General features: G+C 42.3%; 1 protein-coding gene across 2 annotated transcripts in view; it reads left to right on the top strand.

Moving 5' to 3' along the window:
• Window positions 1-3,800: 3,800 nt before the first annotated feature.
• LRCH2 (leucine rich repeats and calponin homology domain containing 2) overlaps window positions 3,801-18,593 on the top strand; it is a 44,166-nt gene continuing 29,373 nt past the window's right edge. For both annotated transcript variants that reach the window (XM_068411929.1, XM_068411930.1), the window contains exon 1: window positions 3,801-4,086. In XM_068411929.1, coding sequence (XP_068268030.1) covers window positions 3,813-4,086 — 274 coding nt within the window. In that variant the 5' untranslated portion in view covers window positions 3,801-3,812. The remainder of the gene's footprint in view (window positions 4,087-18,593) is intronic.

An 18,593-nucleotide genomic window follows, 5' to 3' on the forward strand; every position in this document is an offset into this window, starting at 1 on the left:
TTCACAAAGAAACATAGTAAGACTGTTATGAAAGCTCTGGTGTTTAATTGCTCAAAGCAAGAAAGTCTCTAAGGGATGCAAAAAAAGGGGCAGTGCTGACATCTCAGGAGAGTTACATTTCTCACAGAAACAACAATCTAGACTGATAAAGGTCTGCTTTTTATTCAGCTCTAGTATTTAATTCAGGAACACTGAAAGCTTCAGGGGTGTCTCTGCTTTTGGCAATCCTTGTCGCTTGGCCCAGAGCTTGTGTTGCCTGGCAGAGGTCTGAAAGTCCAGCGGAAGTGTCGAGGGAGCATTGCACCGCATCTCGCTTTGTTACTGTGCTTTGACGTTCTTATCACATGCACTGACCTGACCTGGGACACAGGCTGCAGTATACTCTGGAGAATTATGAAGGTACAGGAGAGATAAGGGACTCTTGCTTCCCCTACTCTCATAATCAATTTTATACTGACATTTCCACTACAGACGAACCTGTCTGTCTCTCTCCAGAAGGCAGCGCTCTGGGGAAACTGGGAGCTGTGAGTGATGATGCTGAGCAGGGGTCAGAAGAGGCTGGGAACAGCACAGGCAGAGCAGCAGGACGGACACACAGCTCTCGCACTTGCTCTGAGCGTGGCTTGGGCTAACCATGCCAAGCACTACATCATTGCAAGACTTGTGAGTAACTATGTCTTGCAATCCACGTTGAAAGTTAGGTAGATCAAAGCCTTATCTAGATCTCATTCCTCTAGGCATTAATACTACCTCTTAAAGTTTGTTGATGTCATAACTTTACGAGTTTTTATCTCATTTAGAGCGGATATGGGTAACCACAAACACTTTCAAAGTGGAAGCTCGTCATGGAAGTGGGGCACTTTCAGTGAGTTTCAGGCTCCCGAAACACAGACTCTGTCTGTGGTGTGGCAGGAAGAAAATACGTTTGTCTTGTGCAGTGTCATTACAACATCTGTGTGTTTCCACTGCTTCCTGTACTCATCTTAACTGCCTTAATAAATAAGAAAATGCTATCATCTCTCTTTTATAGAAGAAACTGAGAGATGGCACAGCTATAACTTATTACTCATTATGACAAGAAGGTTGGTTTTGGGAGCCTTCTGCCACTAGACTAGTGACTGGTTTTGCTTCTGAAATGAAAAAGAAAGAGCAGTGGGGGGCGTGGAGAGAAAGAATTGTTGAAAGGCTGTGAAATACAGTATAAATAAAATTAATTAGACTTTAGCATTCCAGACATCTGCTCTGATTGTGCAGCTATTTGAGGTCATAAATGACCCCCACAGGTAAATCTGTATGTAGCTATACCATAGGAACATGCAATCAATTCCCAAGCTTTTGCCTGAGTAAGCAGCAATTTGCTTAAAACAGTTTGCAAATGGGGGATTTTTGGTTAGCTGTTAGAAAAAGCCTCAAACATTGCTTCTAGCCTATTGTATTGGACACTTTAATGCATTTGAAGATGTGAGCATGTGCCTGAGCAGACTGAGCGTGCTTGGTTTGCTTCTCAGTAGGAACACCTGCAGACACAGTGAGTATTTTGTTAAAGATAAAAAGGCCCCTCAGACGTGAGAACTCCAGCATGACTAAATGGTGTTTTTGAGTCCTGACAATTTGTCAGACCTATTTCTTACAAAGCGAGCTGAACCCCTTTCTCTGTCTACTGTCGCAGAGATCAGTCGGGCTCTAAATATCAAGCGGCTGTGTGATGTGGCTTAGAGAGAGGATAGCAAAGCTGCATCTCTGTGCTGGCCCTGTGCCAAGCCACCCGCTTTGTAAACTCAGAGCAACTATTTCTAACATTTAGTAACATTTCATTACCGGAGCTGGTCCTGGCTGCTACTCTGGTTCACTTCTGCCAGCTGCAGAGCCACTGTACCTCCCACTCCACGTCTGCAGGCAAAATAATCGTACACACTTAGCCCAACATCAGTCTGTGAGTTTACTCTACCTCCACCCTCTCTGGCTGGAAACGACCGAGGGCAGCAGTCAGCAGTGTTTATGCAGGTTTGTCTGCTGTGAATCCAGGGAACAATTAGGTTTTTCAGGGCAAGATGAGAGGCTCTGGCCCAGGCAGGCTGGTCTGTAGATGTTCATCTGTAAGCTTTAATCGCACAGCCCATGGAAGTATCCACAGCTAAGGTTAAATGAAGCAGACAGCCACAATATTTGCAGGTGACAATGGGAGCCCTTTCCCCACCACACATGCATTTTACACATAGGCCTCTTTTGCTGGAAAGCCAATCTGCAATGACACAGTGATCCCAAAGTCCATACAGTGCTACACCAAAGGATTAAACCCTTCACTCTTCAGTACCTTCTTACTGATCTTGGCTGATTTGGTTCTATTGAATTTCAGCCAGATATCACCCAGAGAATATTACAGGGCTGTTCCTCTTTTGACTAATAATGGCTCAGCTGTCTCTCACTGACATATTGGTGACTGAAGGCTAGCCTCTTCCATAATGCTTATAGAAGGAATTTCCCTTAGATCTCCAAATTAGTCATGATGCATGCATGCAAAAACCCCAGCTATTTAAGGACCTTCAGGAGGATCAAAGCATAAAAGCAGATTCTGCTTATCAAACCCACGGCAATTGCATTAAAATGTGGGTCTATGAGCCTTTCTTTAGCATTTCTTAATTATGGCTCCAGAGTAATTTTTGACAAATAAATATGCAGCACCTAACAAATACAGATTACATGCTAATAGAGATAATTATTCATCCATACAGTATTCCAGCAATTGTGTAGCATTTCATTAATGTAAAGGGGCCTCGGACATTGCAACCAGCTTCTGATTTATGGTTCACCGCTCCCCTTTCACATTCTGAGTCTCTCTGAGGCTTTTGTGAATGTTTCTTAACCCATTTTAGGGTGACAACCTTATTCCTATTCCCCTTTGTTCTGCTCTTGGAGATTCCTCACTTTTTTTCACGCCACTAACGAGGATCTGCAGTTATTGACAGGCACTGCTCGCTGTTAGCTTTCAACACAGAGGCGATGCTCTGCTGCATCTGGTTTAGGCGACTTTTTAACCTGAGGAGCGATCGATAATCTGTGTTGTCACAGACACGACAGTAAACCTGAACGGTGCCAAACGGCTCACTGGAGTGAAAATAGCCCATTTGCCGTGCCGCCGACAGGCGAGGCTGCTCCGCGACCGGCAAGGCATGCCGTTTCACCGCCGCTGTGGCTGCCGAGCAGCTGTTTTCCGTGTCACATAAACGTCGCCTCCGTTTTGTCGGGCGGCCCCTGCCCTGAACCCCGCCTGCAGCTGCGTTCTCCCGAAACACACTGACCGCGCCCGCTCCGGGCCCGGCCGCCAGAGGCACCCCGGCTCCCCGCCAGGCCCTGCTCGTCACGCCGGGGGGACGCCCCGGCCCCGCTCCCGCCCCGCGCTCGCCCGGGCCCACTGCAGCTCCCCGGGCGGCAGCACCCAGCTCCCCTCAGCGCCCCGCGCCGGGCCCCCGCGCGCGGCCCGCCTGCCACAAACCGCCCCGCCCCCTGGAGCGCGCGCGGCCCCTCATTGGCGAGCACCGCCTCGGGGAACCACACCCCCTTGCCCTCGCTGCCGCGGATTGGTGAGAGAGGAGGAGAGGAGCACCAGAGCCACGCCCCTTCGCTCCACGCCGCCGCGGATTGGTGAGGGCGGCCGAGGTGCGCTCAAGAGCCCCGCCCCATCCGCCAGCCGGCCCCCCCCGCCTCAGTCCCGCGGCCCCCCCTGCCCCCTGCGGGCTCGGCGGCGCCTGCGCAGTGGTGGCGGGGCGGCCCCCGCCTGTTGTTATTGTGGGGCTGGTCTGCGCCGCGCGAAGATGGCGGCCGGGCAGGGGGGTGGTGGCGGCGGCAACGGCGGCGGTAACGGCAACGGCAACGGAGCCGGGGGGCTGGGGATCCCCGCTCACCTCACTCTCTCCTTCTCGGCCGGGCCGCATTGGGGCGCGGCGACTCTGCCGCAGCCGCACACGGTGCGCAGCCTGGACCGGGCCCTGGAGGAGGCGGGCAGCTCGGGCATCCTCTGCCTCAGCGGGAGGAAGCTGCGCGACTTCCCCGGCAGCGGCTACGACCTCAGCGACACCACGCAAGCAGGTGAGGGGGCTCTGGCTGTGGAGGGGTGACGGGGCCTCCTGCCGAGGGGGTCCGGCTGTGGGGGTAATGTGGGGCGGATGGGGGGCCCTGTGAGGGCGAGGAGGGGGTGTCCCCGCTGTGGTGGCAGGGGGGTGTGCGGGGGCCCCGCTGTGGTGGCAGTGGAGGGGGTGCAGCGAAGGGGTCTCCTGTGGTGGCGAAGGGGGGTTGCAGGGGCTGGGGGCTGTGGTGGCAGTTTGGGGGGAACGGCAGGGGAGCGGCCTGCTCTGGTGGCACTGGGGGCACGGGGGGTGCCCAGTGGGGGCAATGGGGAGGATGCGGCGGGGGGATCCGCTGTGGTGGCAGTTGGGGGGGGAGCAGTGGGGGGCACGTGCTGTGGTGGTAAAGTAGCGGCGTGGCTGGTGCGGTGGTAATGGAGAGAAGCACTAAGGAGCCCCGCGGTGGTGGCAGTGGAATCTTGGGGTGTGTGTGGGGGCTGCTGTGGTGGCAGTGGGGAGGAACAGGGGCCCTCGCTCTGTGAGGGCGATGGTGGATAGTGGGGAGGCTCCGTGTTGGGGGAGGGAGGGGACGACGACAATGAAGGGGCTCCCCCTGCATGCAGTGGGATGGAGGATCTGGGGTATGCAGTGGTGGGGTGCTCCCCCTCTGCGTGCGTTGGGGGGTTGCTTCTGCTGTGTGTGCTCATGGGGCAGCGTTCCTGCTCTGGGGGTACGTGGTGGCGGGCTGGGCACTAGGGAGGACCTTGTTTGCGCTGTGTGCGTGCAAAGGCGGGGGTGCTGCTGCGGTGTGCCCGAGGAGGGGGGGGCGAGGGGCGAGGGTACCCCGGCAGCGTGCGCCTGCGCGGAGCGCTGCTGCTGTGTGTGTGCACGGGCAGGGCTCTGCGGGGAGAGGGGCTCCCGCTGAACCCCGTCCGTGTGTGCGTGTGCACAGCGGGGTGTTGTGCGGGGGGCGTGTGTGCAGCGGGAGGGGTGTTGTGCTGTGTGTGTGTGTGTCTCTGGGGTGGGCAGGGGCGCCGGCGCTCCCTGTGTGCTTGTGCAGTGGGGACAAGAGGTTCCCGTCTGTGTGTGCCTGTGCGCTGCGGGAGAGGTTGTGCTTTCTGTGTGCGTGCAGGGGGGGAGAGAGGCGGGCACGCACAGGGAGTTGGGCGCTGTGTTCTGTGTGTCTGTCCATACGTGCCGTAAGGATGAGGACTGGCAACTCGTGTGCGCGCACACGGTGCCTGGAGGAGGGTGTGCGGGATGAGGGGAGGCGTTTCTTTCGCGCTCTGGGGAATAAGAGCTCCATGCTGTGGTTGGTTTGTACCTTCAAGGGTGGCAAATCCCTTGCAGCGAAGCTTTATTACCTGGGGTATTCGGGTCGGTCTTTCTTCCCAGCTCAGCAGGAAGATGGTTACAAGTGCGAGGGCTGTGCGCGCATCTAGCGGTGTGCGTGTCAGAGCTTAATGTATTCACCGTGTTGGTAAAGGCTCAGATAGCATGGGTATGAGCCTGGATTTTCCCCGGCTTTTAGGTGAAGTAAACTTGGAGGCATTTTTCTATACAGTTCCTAGAAGACAAAACTACATTTTCCATGGGGGTTCTGTTATGTTTTGGCTTGTCTCTGATGTACTTCTGGATTTATTTGCTCCTGGAATAGTTGCTGAAAATGGATAATTTCGAGTAATGTGCTAGAACAAAATATTAACAATAGGTTTAGTGTCTTTTGTTCACAAGTAGTAGTGGCACTCCAAAATGTTGTTTGGGTGAATTAATTCCATGGGGTTTTTTGTTTTTTTTTGGGGGGGCTTTTCTTTCCCCGTGGATTATGAATAGCTGGCTTATTGTTTTGAATATGAGACTGCCCATTGTGGTACCTTATCCATCTCTGACAATCCTGTACTCCTGGTCTATCAAATACTCATTCTGCTGCTCTTTGTTGTGGGCTGCGTTTGTGCAGAGGGTTAAATAATGATGTACTCATTCTTCTGTGGTATATTAGGTTGTGTAGGGTGTAGAATTTGTGAAGGACTGATTTAAAAATCCAATTTCTGTAGCCAGTACGAAGCCTGCTGATGATTTGTAGGTTATTAGCTTTTTTTCCTGACACATGTGATGCATCCCTATGTACAATGCAGAATAGGGATAGGTAAAAGTATGTTATCTATTTCATAGTGGAAGTGCAAGATAAAAATAAAAACAGATTCCATGAAATAATAGCTCTTTTTCCTTGTAGTAGCATAAAAATGTATTCAGCAACATAGTAGGTCCCTTCTATGTACAAATATTCAATAGCTGAAGCATTGTATGCAGGCAATCTATTATTAAAAAGACTTCTTCTGTATCCTGAAGCAGGTGCATCAAGTATGCATATCTTGTGTTTGCTTCTAATTATTACTAATTGCATTTTGGGTTTGTTTTTTTGTTGCTTTATTTTGAATCTGAACATATTTGAGTAAAAGCTGTCTGCAGTGATCTTGTCTTTATCTTTAGGATGTAGTAGAGCCCAGTCACTACCATCAGGATTGAATTTTCCTCATGAAAGATTGTGTGAAAATGTTTAAGGACAGTCTCTGACAAAAATAGCCATATTGCTTACTGTTCTAAAAACAACTTAGTTAAATAGTTGATGTGGGTCTATACAAGTGCAATCTCATAACAATCCTGATTTAATATATCATTGACTTAAGAATTAATCCTTTGAAGTACAAGTTTCAGATGTCTTTCAAAATATGCTTGTAAACAAAAGATTTGTAGTCTTTATTTTGACTTAACCTGTAGAATTGTTTTGATAAGTGGGTAAATGGTATTCTGGTGAATCACAGACATTCTTTACAGAGTATCGGTATGGCATAGAGCTTCATGGAGGATCAGCAACTGCCTCAGAGGCAATAGTCATTTAGTTATTGGCATTTTTGTAGCAGTTATCACTGTTTCACATTACGATATACCCATGAATAAGGTCATAGATTTAGGCTGAGGCATGAGAGGTAGGGGATTGGGTCAAAAATCTTTGTGTTTCACTTTCTGTTATAAGTCAGTGACTCTCTGAAATTCAGTTCTGTGGTACTTGAAACAAACATTTAAAAAAACAACCTATAACAAATCTGGATGTAAATGATTTCTTTTCCGTATCACAAACCCTTATGTGGTAGGACCTACAGCGTCACTGTAAATCCAGAATATTCTGCCTTAACATCAATAAAATCAGCAACAGAAAGAAAACCACTACACTTCTCGGTAAGGTTCAGATATATTAAAGCACAACTGCTGTCTATTTATCAAAAATACCCTGAGATGTTTTTGTTTGAGGGTTGGACATATTTTACGTTTAGCTTATGTAATGGCTTGCCAGTACATAATTTGCAAATACTGTAGCATGGTTTTGGCATCGTAAATTATGTGACAAAAATCATTGCTGAGCTAAAAGCATAATGGTGATACCTGTCTGTTTAGCCTCTGACCTTATGTTTGTAATATCTTTTTGTAACTATGAATTGTCATTGCAGCTCTTTGGCCCATAAAACTTTATTTTATTATTTCTCTGAATTTGTCTTCTGGCTGTTCAAACAGATCTTGTGCTGCTCTTAAATGAACTTCTGAAAAAAAAAAAAATCGTAGGTCATGAGATATAAAGAGGTGTATTGAATATTCCAGTCATTTTATTAACATGTGTAATTTTGTTTCTCACTGCGTGAGCAACATTAGGCCCCTGGCAGTTAAGTAATTGAGTATATCACATCAATGTAATCACTGTCTGCTTAGCTGAAGAGTTGTGTTTTCTGTTTTGTTTTTTTAAAGGTAGGTTCCTGTGCTATATTGTGATGCTGAACTTCAGCATTTCCCCCCCTTTTTTTGTGAGCACTTCTTAAACATTAAGGTAGTAAATATGAAAGGTACTAGACTGGCAGCTCAAGAAACAATTTATTTGCTCTGGATAAATACAGTGATGCCATCAGGTATGACTTTGCCACAACAAACTTGATTCCCAATTTTTAATTCTGAGGGAGCCTCCAAGCAATTATAAGTAGGTGAATCATTGCCTGTAAATATATTAACTTTTAAATTTCTCCTTTCTCACCATCTGCTACCTTCTTATATAGCTGAGAAGTAACACCAGTGTATTCCCAATATGACTTCAGGATGAGCCCTCCTGTCATGGCCAATAACAATCTTGGCATCACAGGGAGAGTTCCCACATTGTGATTCCTGCATGTGTGTGCTGAGGGGATGGGGTGGGAGGAGACACACTTGTCGTTTAAGATACAATTACCTAGCATTACTTGCATGACTGTTGATTTTTTACATCATCTTTCTGGCCCTTTTAAGGTATATAGTCATTCATGTGATTATGGGTTAAAAGCAAAACCTACAGGTTAATATTGAGTGTGAATTGCATGAGAATATTAATTTATTATATTCTTCTTCTGCTTTTACAATATACACTTGTAAACCAATTTTATTTTCCTGTCTGAATTAAGTTATTTTCATTGGTGGTACCAGTGTTGATTGAAGTGATGGCAGGTAACTGAATAGCAACACCGAATACAGTTTTCAGCATAAGAAAATAACATTCATATATGATGTATATCCTAAATCTAGATTACATCCTAGGCATCAAACATGTTGAAAAACATGTAATAATGTCTTCAGATTTGAATGAAAATAGAAACTCAGATTGTATGGGTTTTTTGGGAGGAGAGGATAGTGTTTATGCTCAGAAATGCATCAGATGCAAAATCTGGAAGTGACGCAGTTCATAAGCAATTAATTGTGGAAATTCCCCACAGTAGTTTCTTAGCCTATGCAGTGTTTGGGCTAAGGGCAAATGAATTGTGTGTGTTGCCTGAGGCTTTCTTGCTGAAGGCCAGTAATAAGGATGCTTGTTAAGGGTACATGGTATTATAGACAAGTTAGGAAAAGTCACAGTTCAGTGAGTTGAAGTTAAAACCACTGATTATTAGTTTTAGAAAAAAATTAAATGTTGTAGCCTTATCTGAAATACTGACCTATCAGAAACATATAATGTGTGATTTTTTTTTTGACTTTTTGTATTCTCCATCCATCGCTACTAAATTTGCCATCACGCTGACTATTTTTGTGCCTTGGAATATCAAAAAGATTTAACCTCTCAGATATTTCTGCTTTTGATTGATCTAAAGAACCCTTTGTGATACATATTTCTGCTTTGCTACTTATTATTTGAGGAGGGGGCAAATGTATTTAGATCACAAACTGTATTGCAAAACCTTATGCAGTTAAGAAAATGGACTAGCTTTTGCTTTTTCAGATTTTTTTTTTATTTGTGAAAAGTATCTTCTCATGTGACTTGTGAAGCTCTGTTGGAGCTGATGCAAAAGTATATCTTCAGTTTACTGGCAAGGCTGGTGTTTAATGCTGAAATGTGTCCTTAGCAGAAAGGTAACTGAATCAGGACTGAAGGCTAGAAGTCCACAGAAAATGCAAAGATACTCACTAGATCTTTTTTGTGGTGGAAGTTCTACATGATAGTGTGGAGAGACTTCTGAATTCTCTGCTTCTCTGTGTCTGTCCAACAGTCTGATTTTCTTCATTCTTCCAACTGACCTGGAATTGTTTGCTGCTTGCTTGGAGAATCTGCTGCCAGGTCTGGCAGATCTAGAGAAGGTATAGCACTTTAGGTGGGGGGAAAAAAAAAGTCTTATTTTCTGTTACAGAACCAGAACATTTTGTTGCTTGGCAGACATGTTTATCACTGATGTGTTCCCAAATGTCGATGTGTTCCCAAGTGTCAATGTGTGATTTCTCAAAAAAGTGTTTGTGGTTACAAGGGTTGAAGGAACCCTGCATCTCAGGCCTGTGTTCATAGGCTGCTGACCAGCAGATGTAACTGCACAATGAAGCAAATCCCTGACCATCTGTGTTTTCAAACAAACATCTACTTTAATTTGTCAATTTACCACTGTTTCAATAGGTGGAACCAGTACATAGTGGACTTGATATATTAAAGACTGACCTAGAACTAAAAGGTGTGTGGAAGTGTTCACTTCAAATCGTTACGTGCAGTAATGAGTGCTATTGCCTGCTTTTTTTTTTAAGCTAATAAAAGTGGCTACAGCCATTCTTAAATGCTGCCATGAGGTCTGGCACGAGTGAGATGGAGTCAGCAGGAGGCACCAGCAAATAAGAACAGATGCTGAAGTTGCTACAGCAGTGGCCTTCGTGTCTCAAGAGAACATACTGTAGTTGTTGCTAGACCCCATTCACTCTGTGCTCGTGGACTGCTAGTTTACCCATTTTCTTCAGGTTTTTTTCTGCTTCAATCTAACTTCACTTACCTTGTTTTCCAATGTTGTCTTGCAGCAGTCTAGTTTGCTTTAAAAATGTTTCTGCTTAGTTTTTCCAGTGTCAAGCAATTTTATCTGCACAAAAGATATGTCATATAGTAACCATTGGTTACATTTTGGTTGTAGCCTTTTGTTTCTGCCTCATGATGTTTAAATTCTAAGCTCTTCAGGGCAAAGGCTTTGGATGTATATAACTGAGCATACAGAGACTAACATAAGAAGCTTTACTTGGGAGTTTTGTGTGCATTTTAGGTAATTCTTAACAAACCCAGACTTTGCTTCATTTACAAATGATGCTTACTTTCCCTTATGTTACTTTTCTGTGAAAGAGTTAAAATAATTTGAAACTGAAACTTGGAATTTAAAAATTTCAAAACCAAAAAAGAAATTGACAGAATTAAACCAATAAGTAGTGGCCAATTTAAGTGGGAGGAAGATGCCCTGTGCTGTAATACACAAGCTTAATAACTCTTGCTGACTTGTCAGGAAAACACGTTTCACTCTTTCTGGTAGTAAGCTGTTTTAAGAATTATAGTCTAGACTAAAGTGTGGTGTTGTTTAGGGGAAAAAATAAGCTTCCTGTGGGATTTGCTGCTTACTGTTTCAAACTACAAACAATTTGTGGTGACAAGATGCCTTCAGAAGTGGAGAGGAAGATAATCCTTGACATGTAGTAATGTCCTTTTGACTGTCTACCAATTGGTGTGCCAGTTTACTCCTTCATATGCCAATCTGAGGAGTAAATGATTCCCTCCTCTTGGTGATGTGTTCTTTATTTTTTGTTTTAATCATGTTATGCTAAAATAACCGGACACATATATTCAAGAGTTGGAGCAGTGTACCGTCTTGTGTTTGAAATGTCTGGATCCTTCTTATGTGGCAACATGGTGAGGAATTCCCTGAATTCATCTCAGTTTCATCCCTGCATTGGTGTGCAGCAGGTCAGCACCCACATGCCCCCTAGTTGTTCCAACCTTTAGATCAGAGCTTCTGGTTTAGTTTTTGATGAGTGCAAATTTCAGGAAAAACCTCATGTACCTGAACCAACATGTGGTGAGTGGAGCAGACTTACATGAAAAACAAGAATTGCTTGAACTGAACTGCCGAATGAGACATGTTCAATGTAGACGTGTCCAGTGTAGACTAGGAGACCAGGTCCAATGAGGATGGGCCGGAATAGTGGGTTCCTCAAGGCTACCTTGATTTCAGAGCCCGTATGCAGTATCTCAGTCCTTCTTCCCCTGTAGTAGAAGTCTGTGAGAGACAACTGTTGGTCCGTTCTAGTTACAGAAACATGTATTTCACATGGAAGAACTGTGGTTTGAGCTGACGGGATGCTTTTTTTTGTTTAAGCTCCTAAAGTAATGAGAGTATATATATTTTATTTTTTTTTTTTTAAAAAAGGGATTTTTTCTTTAGTGGTGATGTTTAGTTTGAAAAGCCAAGAACTCAGAACTTGTAAAATACAGTTTCTGATTGCCTGTACAACCTTCCCTCTGGGCTTGATGAGAAACTTTAATTACACGGTCGTGTACAGTTTCTTTGTCACTTTAACCGCACAGACTGAGTATGTAACTAAAATTAGTGCCATGGATAACCATAAAGCAGGTGTTTCCTAGCTCTTCTGTTATTGGATTTAGAAGTCAAACACCACTTTGCAATATCTCTTTGTAATATCTCTTTCACAACATTGGAAGTTATTCTGTGCTCTGTCAAACACCCAGTTAAAAAAAGTAAAAGCTGCTTGTAGCCACCTACAGTCTTGGGAGTGTCTTTTAAACAGCTTGAAGAAGAAACAAGCAAGAGGACTATGAAACGGAGAAGCAATGTGAGAAGATGGTTAGCTTCTCTCTAATACGGAGCAGCCCTGTGCTAAAACATTTGATGGCGTATTGCTGTGAGAAACGTGGTCACTCACATTAGCACAATCCAGTACCCCGTGCTTCACTTTAGTAGCGTATAAGAAGGCATTGCATGTGTTAGAGACTGAATAAATGATTGAACACGCACTGTAAGCTGTTAAACTGGCCAAAGTAATTAATTTTCCTAGAAGGTTTTTTCATCTCTCTCTAGCTGTTAAACAGTGTCACATTGGCAACAAGGAAACACTTCCGTTATACTTTTTCTGAACTTGCTCCGAAGTCGTGAGTTTCTCATGGGTACATGTTGCAATTTTGTGACTGTATAAAAGCTGCAATTCTGTATCGGCGCTCTTTCTCCTTTTAGTTTCAGAAACTTCTCATTATTATTTCCCTTAGTGTCAAATTACTGTGACATCACTTGCAAAGGGTTCTTTTTGTCTTTGCTGCTGTCTCCCACTATATTCCCTGGTACTAGTCTTTATTTATGTGCAGTCGCTCTGATCATGCTTATATGTAGGATTATGTACTATATAATTAGAAAAATATAGAAAATTATACATATATATTAGAAAAATTTTTCTGATATATAAATTGGACATGACTGTATTGATACAAAAGGTGTATCTTGCCCAGGGTTCTCTATTAAAAGCTAATAATAATATTTTTAATCTGTTACTTGATACCTTCCTTTGCAGCCCCATGTTTTTACTGAAAATAATGAAAATAGATTGTGTCCTCAGTTGTCTGTTCCAGGCTGATGAAACCTATTCTGTATAATCTCCTTTTATACTAAAAAATTTTCGTATGTGTGTATATACCCTTTGTATATGTTGTACTGTATCTTTTTTTGAGATAAGCCAGGACCTGCATGCGGTATCAAGATACGGGTGTGCAATGAAATAACTTTCTGTCTCTGTTCCCAGTGCTGTTTTGTGCCTTTGACTTGAGTTGCCATTTTCAAAAAATCAAGAATTGAGTAGTGGCTGGATGAATCTTAATTTCGAAATGTCAGCATATTCACTTCTGAGTTACTAGTTAAACACAATACTTTAAAGCTAGAGAAGCATGTGGAAGTGAAATCCCTTCAAAATTGTGCCTGAGATAAATAGGAAGCAACACTGGAAACAGCAGTAGAAGTAGCTGCACGTGTAATATTGCTGAAAATGCAAAGTGTGTGTAAGACTTTCCTTCCATTTTTTTAATCATAAGCTACTGCAATATTAATAATGAAGTGAAGATGAAATTCTGGTAACATCATTTACGTTTGTTTAAATGTGAAAATTCTAACCATACAGTTTCTAAAGTAAGTCCTTCTGAGCAGGGACACCAAAAAGCTTATTTCTTAAAATGATCTTTTGCTTCTGTAGTTATTTGCTCTTTCTGCACATTGACTCCATGCTCAGATTAAAGAGGCTTATACTCTTCTAAAAGTTTCATTGGTTTGAGGGAGCTTTTCTAGATACAGGTTTTACAGTTAATATTCCAGATGACTTGGCATTAAATTTCAACTGTGACCATGTTGTATTAAAAATATTTGGAGGATGATCTTTTAGGTGGCATTAAATACTTACATATGAAATCTTATTTTCTACAAGTGCCTAATATTTTTTTGAAAGTAAAACAACATTACTGTTAAGTGCTCAGGCATAACTTCATAACAAGTTGTGCCTGTGTCTTCTGTTAAAAAAGTTGCTTCCCATTTGTGGGAAGACTGTGCTGCAGAGGGTGAGCCCTGCTGTTTGTGATTCCATAATAAATGCTTGTGGGGCTTATGAACCAGTTCTGAGGTTTTGTCTATTCTATGTCATTTTGATATGTCAATTAAAATATATAGCAACCACACGGGTTAGATGAAGACAGACTGTGCTTCTATTTTACTTAAGAGTATACACAACAGATAAAAATCAATTTAAATATTATTACATAGACTTTTGACAAGTCTGTCCTGCCGCGGCAGGGGGATTGGACTAGATGATCTTTCGAGGTCCCTTCCAATCCCTAACATTCTGTGATTCTTTGATTCTGTGACAATAGGCTTTAAATGTATTTAATTTTCCTTGTGACAAAGAGAGTACCTTGGTCAATTTAGTTTCGTGAGAGCTATAGGTGTCTAACAGGTGTATCGGAGTTTCCTTATTGTGCATAAGAGCTGATGGGTGCTCAGTTTATTCTGTGTAGTCCTTCACTATAGCTCTGACTGTTGGAGGGCAAATGTATGTTTGTAGGTGAAATACATAGTTATATGCAAAAATTATTTTGCTTTAATTCTTGAACATTCTTTGCTAGTAAATTCTAAAAATTTTTTGTCTGTTTTGCAGCTGAAGTAGTTGCTGTTTATATCAGTATGTACAATCATCCTACATTTGGACAGAATGTAACAGAATAGCTGGTAGGACATGTGGTCATAAGGTGGTTTTGGAGTGTTACACTAAGAACATTTGCCTGCCTGTGTTTCTTCAGTACCATTGGTCTGTCGAGGGAATGAATAATCGCAATGTGAAATATAATTAAACAGGCTTTTTTTTAATGTTGTTATTGTTCAATATAAATTTTAACCATCACATAATTTGAATTATAAGGTTACTGAGTATTTTGTGGACATGGAAAACTTTTGCCTCCTGGAGTCACTGTATGCAAGTGTTTCTGCAGTGTTTGAGACCGCTTTTTTTTTTTACCTCTCCACGATCATCTTGCATCTGACAGACTAATAAATTTTACCCTTGTTCTGTGTGTCGATCTCAGATTTGTGTTTAGATTGGCTAAAAGTGTATTTTCAGGATCGAGTCTGAACACACTTTTTTATACTTTTAATTTTAGACTCTGCTAAAGCATTACTAGAAAAACTGGCTTGGAAAATGTGTGTGTATTACGAATTAGGAGAGCAGATCTGGATTTTGCAGGGGGGTGAGTTGTTGTCTTTTCGGTCTAGTTTCTAAATAAAATTTTGGAATACTTTGAGCAAACAACCCAACACCAATATCGTGGATTAGCATATTTTTATGAAAAGAGAGACGAGAGGTTCAAGTGTAAATTTCCCAACTAAACCTTCTATTTCAAATTCAACGTGTAGTGCATGCAAAGTATGAGTATAAAAACAATTGTACTGGATCAAATAAAAAGCCAGTCTGTTCTAGCAGCATGCCTCTGATAGTAAGCAGCAATGAATGCTGAGGGAGAAGTGCAAAACCAAGGTAAACATGATGTTAATACTATTTGACTACATTACTGCGCACTGCTGTAACCTGGCAGCTTGAGCTTTGTTTTTCCTTTTGATCATGGCTTATATTTATACAAGATACCTTCTTACTTCTAATAGCTTCTCCTCCAAACTCTGATTTCCTAAAATTCTTTCCTTTCTGAACTTTCAATACATTGTCTTTCAATTGTTCTCTTACAGTCAGTAAAGACTTTACTCTTTCTGTTAAAAAGAAACTAAGCTGTAACCAACTTCATGTTTTTGTAGTTCCCCTTTTAAATTTAACCTCAGTAATGGTGTACTTCTTGCTTACATTGTTTCTGCAGAGATAGTGAATTGAAATACCCCGTGATCATGAGCAGTCATGGATAGTGTCTTCTATTTAGTCTTCAAATAACACCACCAATTTAGAGGTTTCCAGTCTAAACTGGTTAAGCAAAGAATTCCTATAATCTCGCTTCTAGAAGAGTTGTCATCTTAAATCATCCATGGTTCTGCATTTAGCAGCTTTCGTTGCTTCTTCAGTCTATTAACCCTTACAAAACCATTCTTATGTTAAGTGCTAGCAAGGTCCTTCAGTTTTGATTGAGATGAAGTCTGACTTGTTTATAGAGGAACATGCTGTTCCAGAAGTTTCCTTCTTTTTTTTTAACAATATTTTCTCAGTCATAGGTTGGGTTATTAGTCTTCAAAAGGCACCTAAATTGCGTAAGCTTCACATCTATATTTTATTTAGCACAATAGATGAACTCATACATTTTTTTGCTCATTTTGAAAACATTTCTGGAGCAGAAGTCATTTTTCAGTTTGGATAAAGAATAGCATTACTTGTTTTTAAAAAACTTTAAGTACATTTGATACATGAATGTTGTGGAAAACTATATACACTTAAATCTTTCTCTTTAGAAAAATCCGAACCCCTGGGGCTATTCTAATACTGTTTGTAATGAATGAATGAAAAATTGCTTGGAAGAGAAGTTGTAGTATCTTCCAACTATTTATTTACTTTTTTATTTTATTATTGACAGATGATGGGTATAATTTCCTATTTTAATAGGACTTCCAGCTTTCATAATGGAATAGTGGAATCCTTGCCCCACAGTGTCTTAAGGCATTGTTTTCAGGAAAGTGCTTTCAACAGTAGTATATACCAGTTTCACAATATTTGTATATTTTTTTTCTAATGTGAAATTGTATGAGGATACACTAAGGGACTTCAGCCAGACTGTGCTAATGCGATTTTTGTCAGGCCAAAAATTTTTTTTTTGTTGCCTGTTGAATACTACAGTCCTGGTCCACTCATTGTCTAGAGCAGAGCACTGGTGCACACTATAGTTGTTGTCTGGCCCACCTCTGGGTTTTATTTCTGCAGAAGGAACTGCAAAGCTGTTTTTTAACCTGTGTCTTTCTAAGACGTGTGGTTGGGGTATGGCTGGATGCACATAAAGCAGCAGTATTTTCATGGTGGTCTTGAATCTTCCAGTTCAGACATAACCTACAGTACTGCTCTTTAGATCAGTGGCAGTAGGGTGGGGTTCTGTCACTTGTATTTTGTGGACTAGATCTTTGTACTAGCCTTCAAATATCTTTCTAGCTGCTGATAAAACAAAATCAGAAAGAGCCTTAGAGCTGATTTCTTCAGAATGGGATTGTATCAAAGACCGTTCATCATGTGGTGGAGGTTGTAGGTCTGTGCCGGCAATAAAACTGTGGGCATCTTTTCTGCACACAGTTATCCCACTCTGCTGAGTATTAGAATAAGAGAGCCTTTGTTTAATCTAAAAAGGGTTTTGAAGAAAATTCTTTTCATGTGAAAGCTGCCATTTTTCTATAATGGTTTGAAAACTGATGTGGTGGAAAACAGAAAATAAACCTCATTGAAAAACTTTGAAAACTTTCTGAAGCTATGCTGATTTTTTTTAATAGCTTTTTAATTTTAGTTGGAATGTTTAGTTTTAGTTAACTTTATTCCATTTTTCATTCAGTTCATAAAGAATGCTAGTCCTGCAACCTAAATCTTTCTGCCTCTTGCAGCTAGAGTTTGCAGAATTCAGCATCAGCAGTGGATGCCCTCATCTAAAGGAAGGCTTTGTGATACTTTAGCTTGAGAATGTTTCTTAGGAATACTGGAGTGGCAGTCAGCTCACAAATTTCACATATTCTAGACTTCAAGAAGCAAAGTTGAGGCTACTTCCAAAAATAATGCTACTGGAAAGTGGTGTTTTATTTGATGGGCAACTGCAGCACACTGTGTGAATGGCCATCCCCACTGCTAGGCACACTGGTGACTTGTATTTGGCCTGTGGTGTGCCAGCATAACTGTGGTGTTCTCTGCAAAGCTATCTTCTACCCTTTTGTCTTCCAGCCCACACTAGTGTGAGGAGTTACTCTGCTGCAGGTGCAAGTCTTTGCATTTGCCTTTATTAAACTGGATGGGCATCTGCCAGTCGAGGTCACTCTGGCTGGCATCCCATCCCTCCAGCATGTGAGTTGCCTCTTCACTTCCTCCAGCTTGGTGTTGTCTGTGCACTTCCTGAGGGCACATTCTATCCTGTTTTCCAGGTTGTTGATGAAGATACTAAATGATAGATTCCAGTGTGGACCCTGAGAAATGCAGCTCGTAGCTGGTTTGCCAGTTATACTTTAGGCTGTTGAGCTGTCTTCTTTGAGCCTCACAGAGACTTTGAGCCACTTTTCCAGCCGCTTCCTAGTCTGTTTTTTCAGTCTAGTGTAGAACAAACTATGTATTTGTTCCAATGATAATGTGATATGAGCTAAGCAGAAACAGAGTTATGTCATGCAAGTGTTAAAAACTGAGAACTAAAGCCTGAAATAGCAAGGAATCTGTATTGCTTCTCTGTTAAGAGTTTGTTCAGTGCTTCTGAGAAACCACATCCTTTTGAAACATCTTGGGTTGGGAACCAGAGTTACTTTCAAAAAAGTAGACAGCCATTCTCAAGTAAGTATCTCTTTTTTTCCAAGATAGTTTCATGGACTTTTTATGACACAGGTTTGGGTAGTTAACTGATAATTTCCAGGATTCTTGGTCACATCCCACTTGAATTTTCTGGTCTTTTTAAAGATTTCATACGGTCGGAGATGGTATGCATTTTTGTAGCATACTGGTTTTTCATGTCTTCTGCGTGCAGGT

Source organism: Nyctibius grandis, chromosome 13, assembly GCF_013368605.1.
Source record: "Nyctibius grandis isolate bNycGra1 chromosome 13, bNycGra1.pri, whole genome shotgun sequence".
NCBI classification, from domain to species: Eukaryota; Metazoa; Chordata; class Aves; order Nyctibiiformes; family Nyctibiidae; genus Nyctibius; species Nyctibius grandis.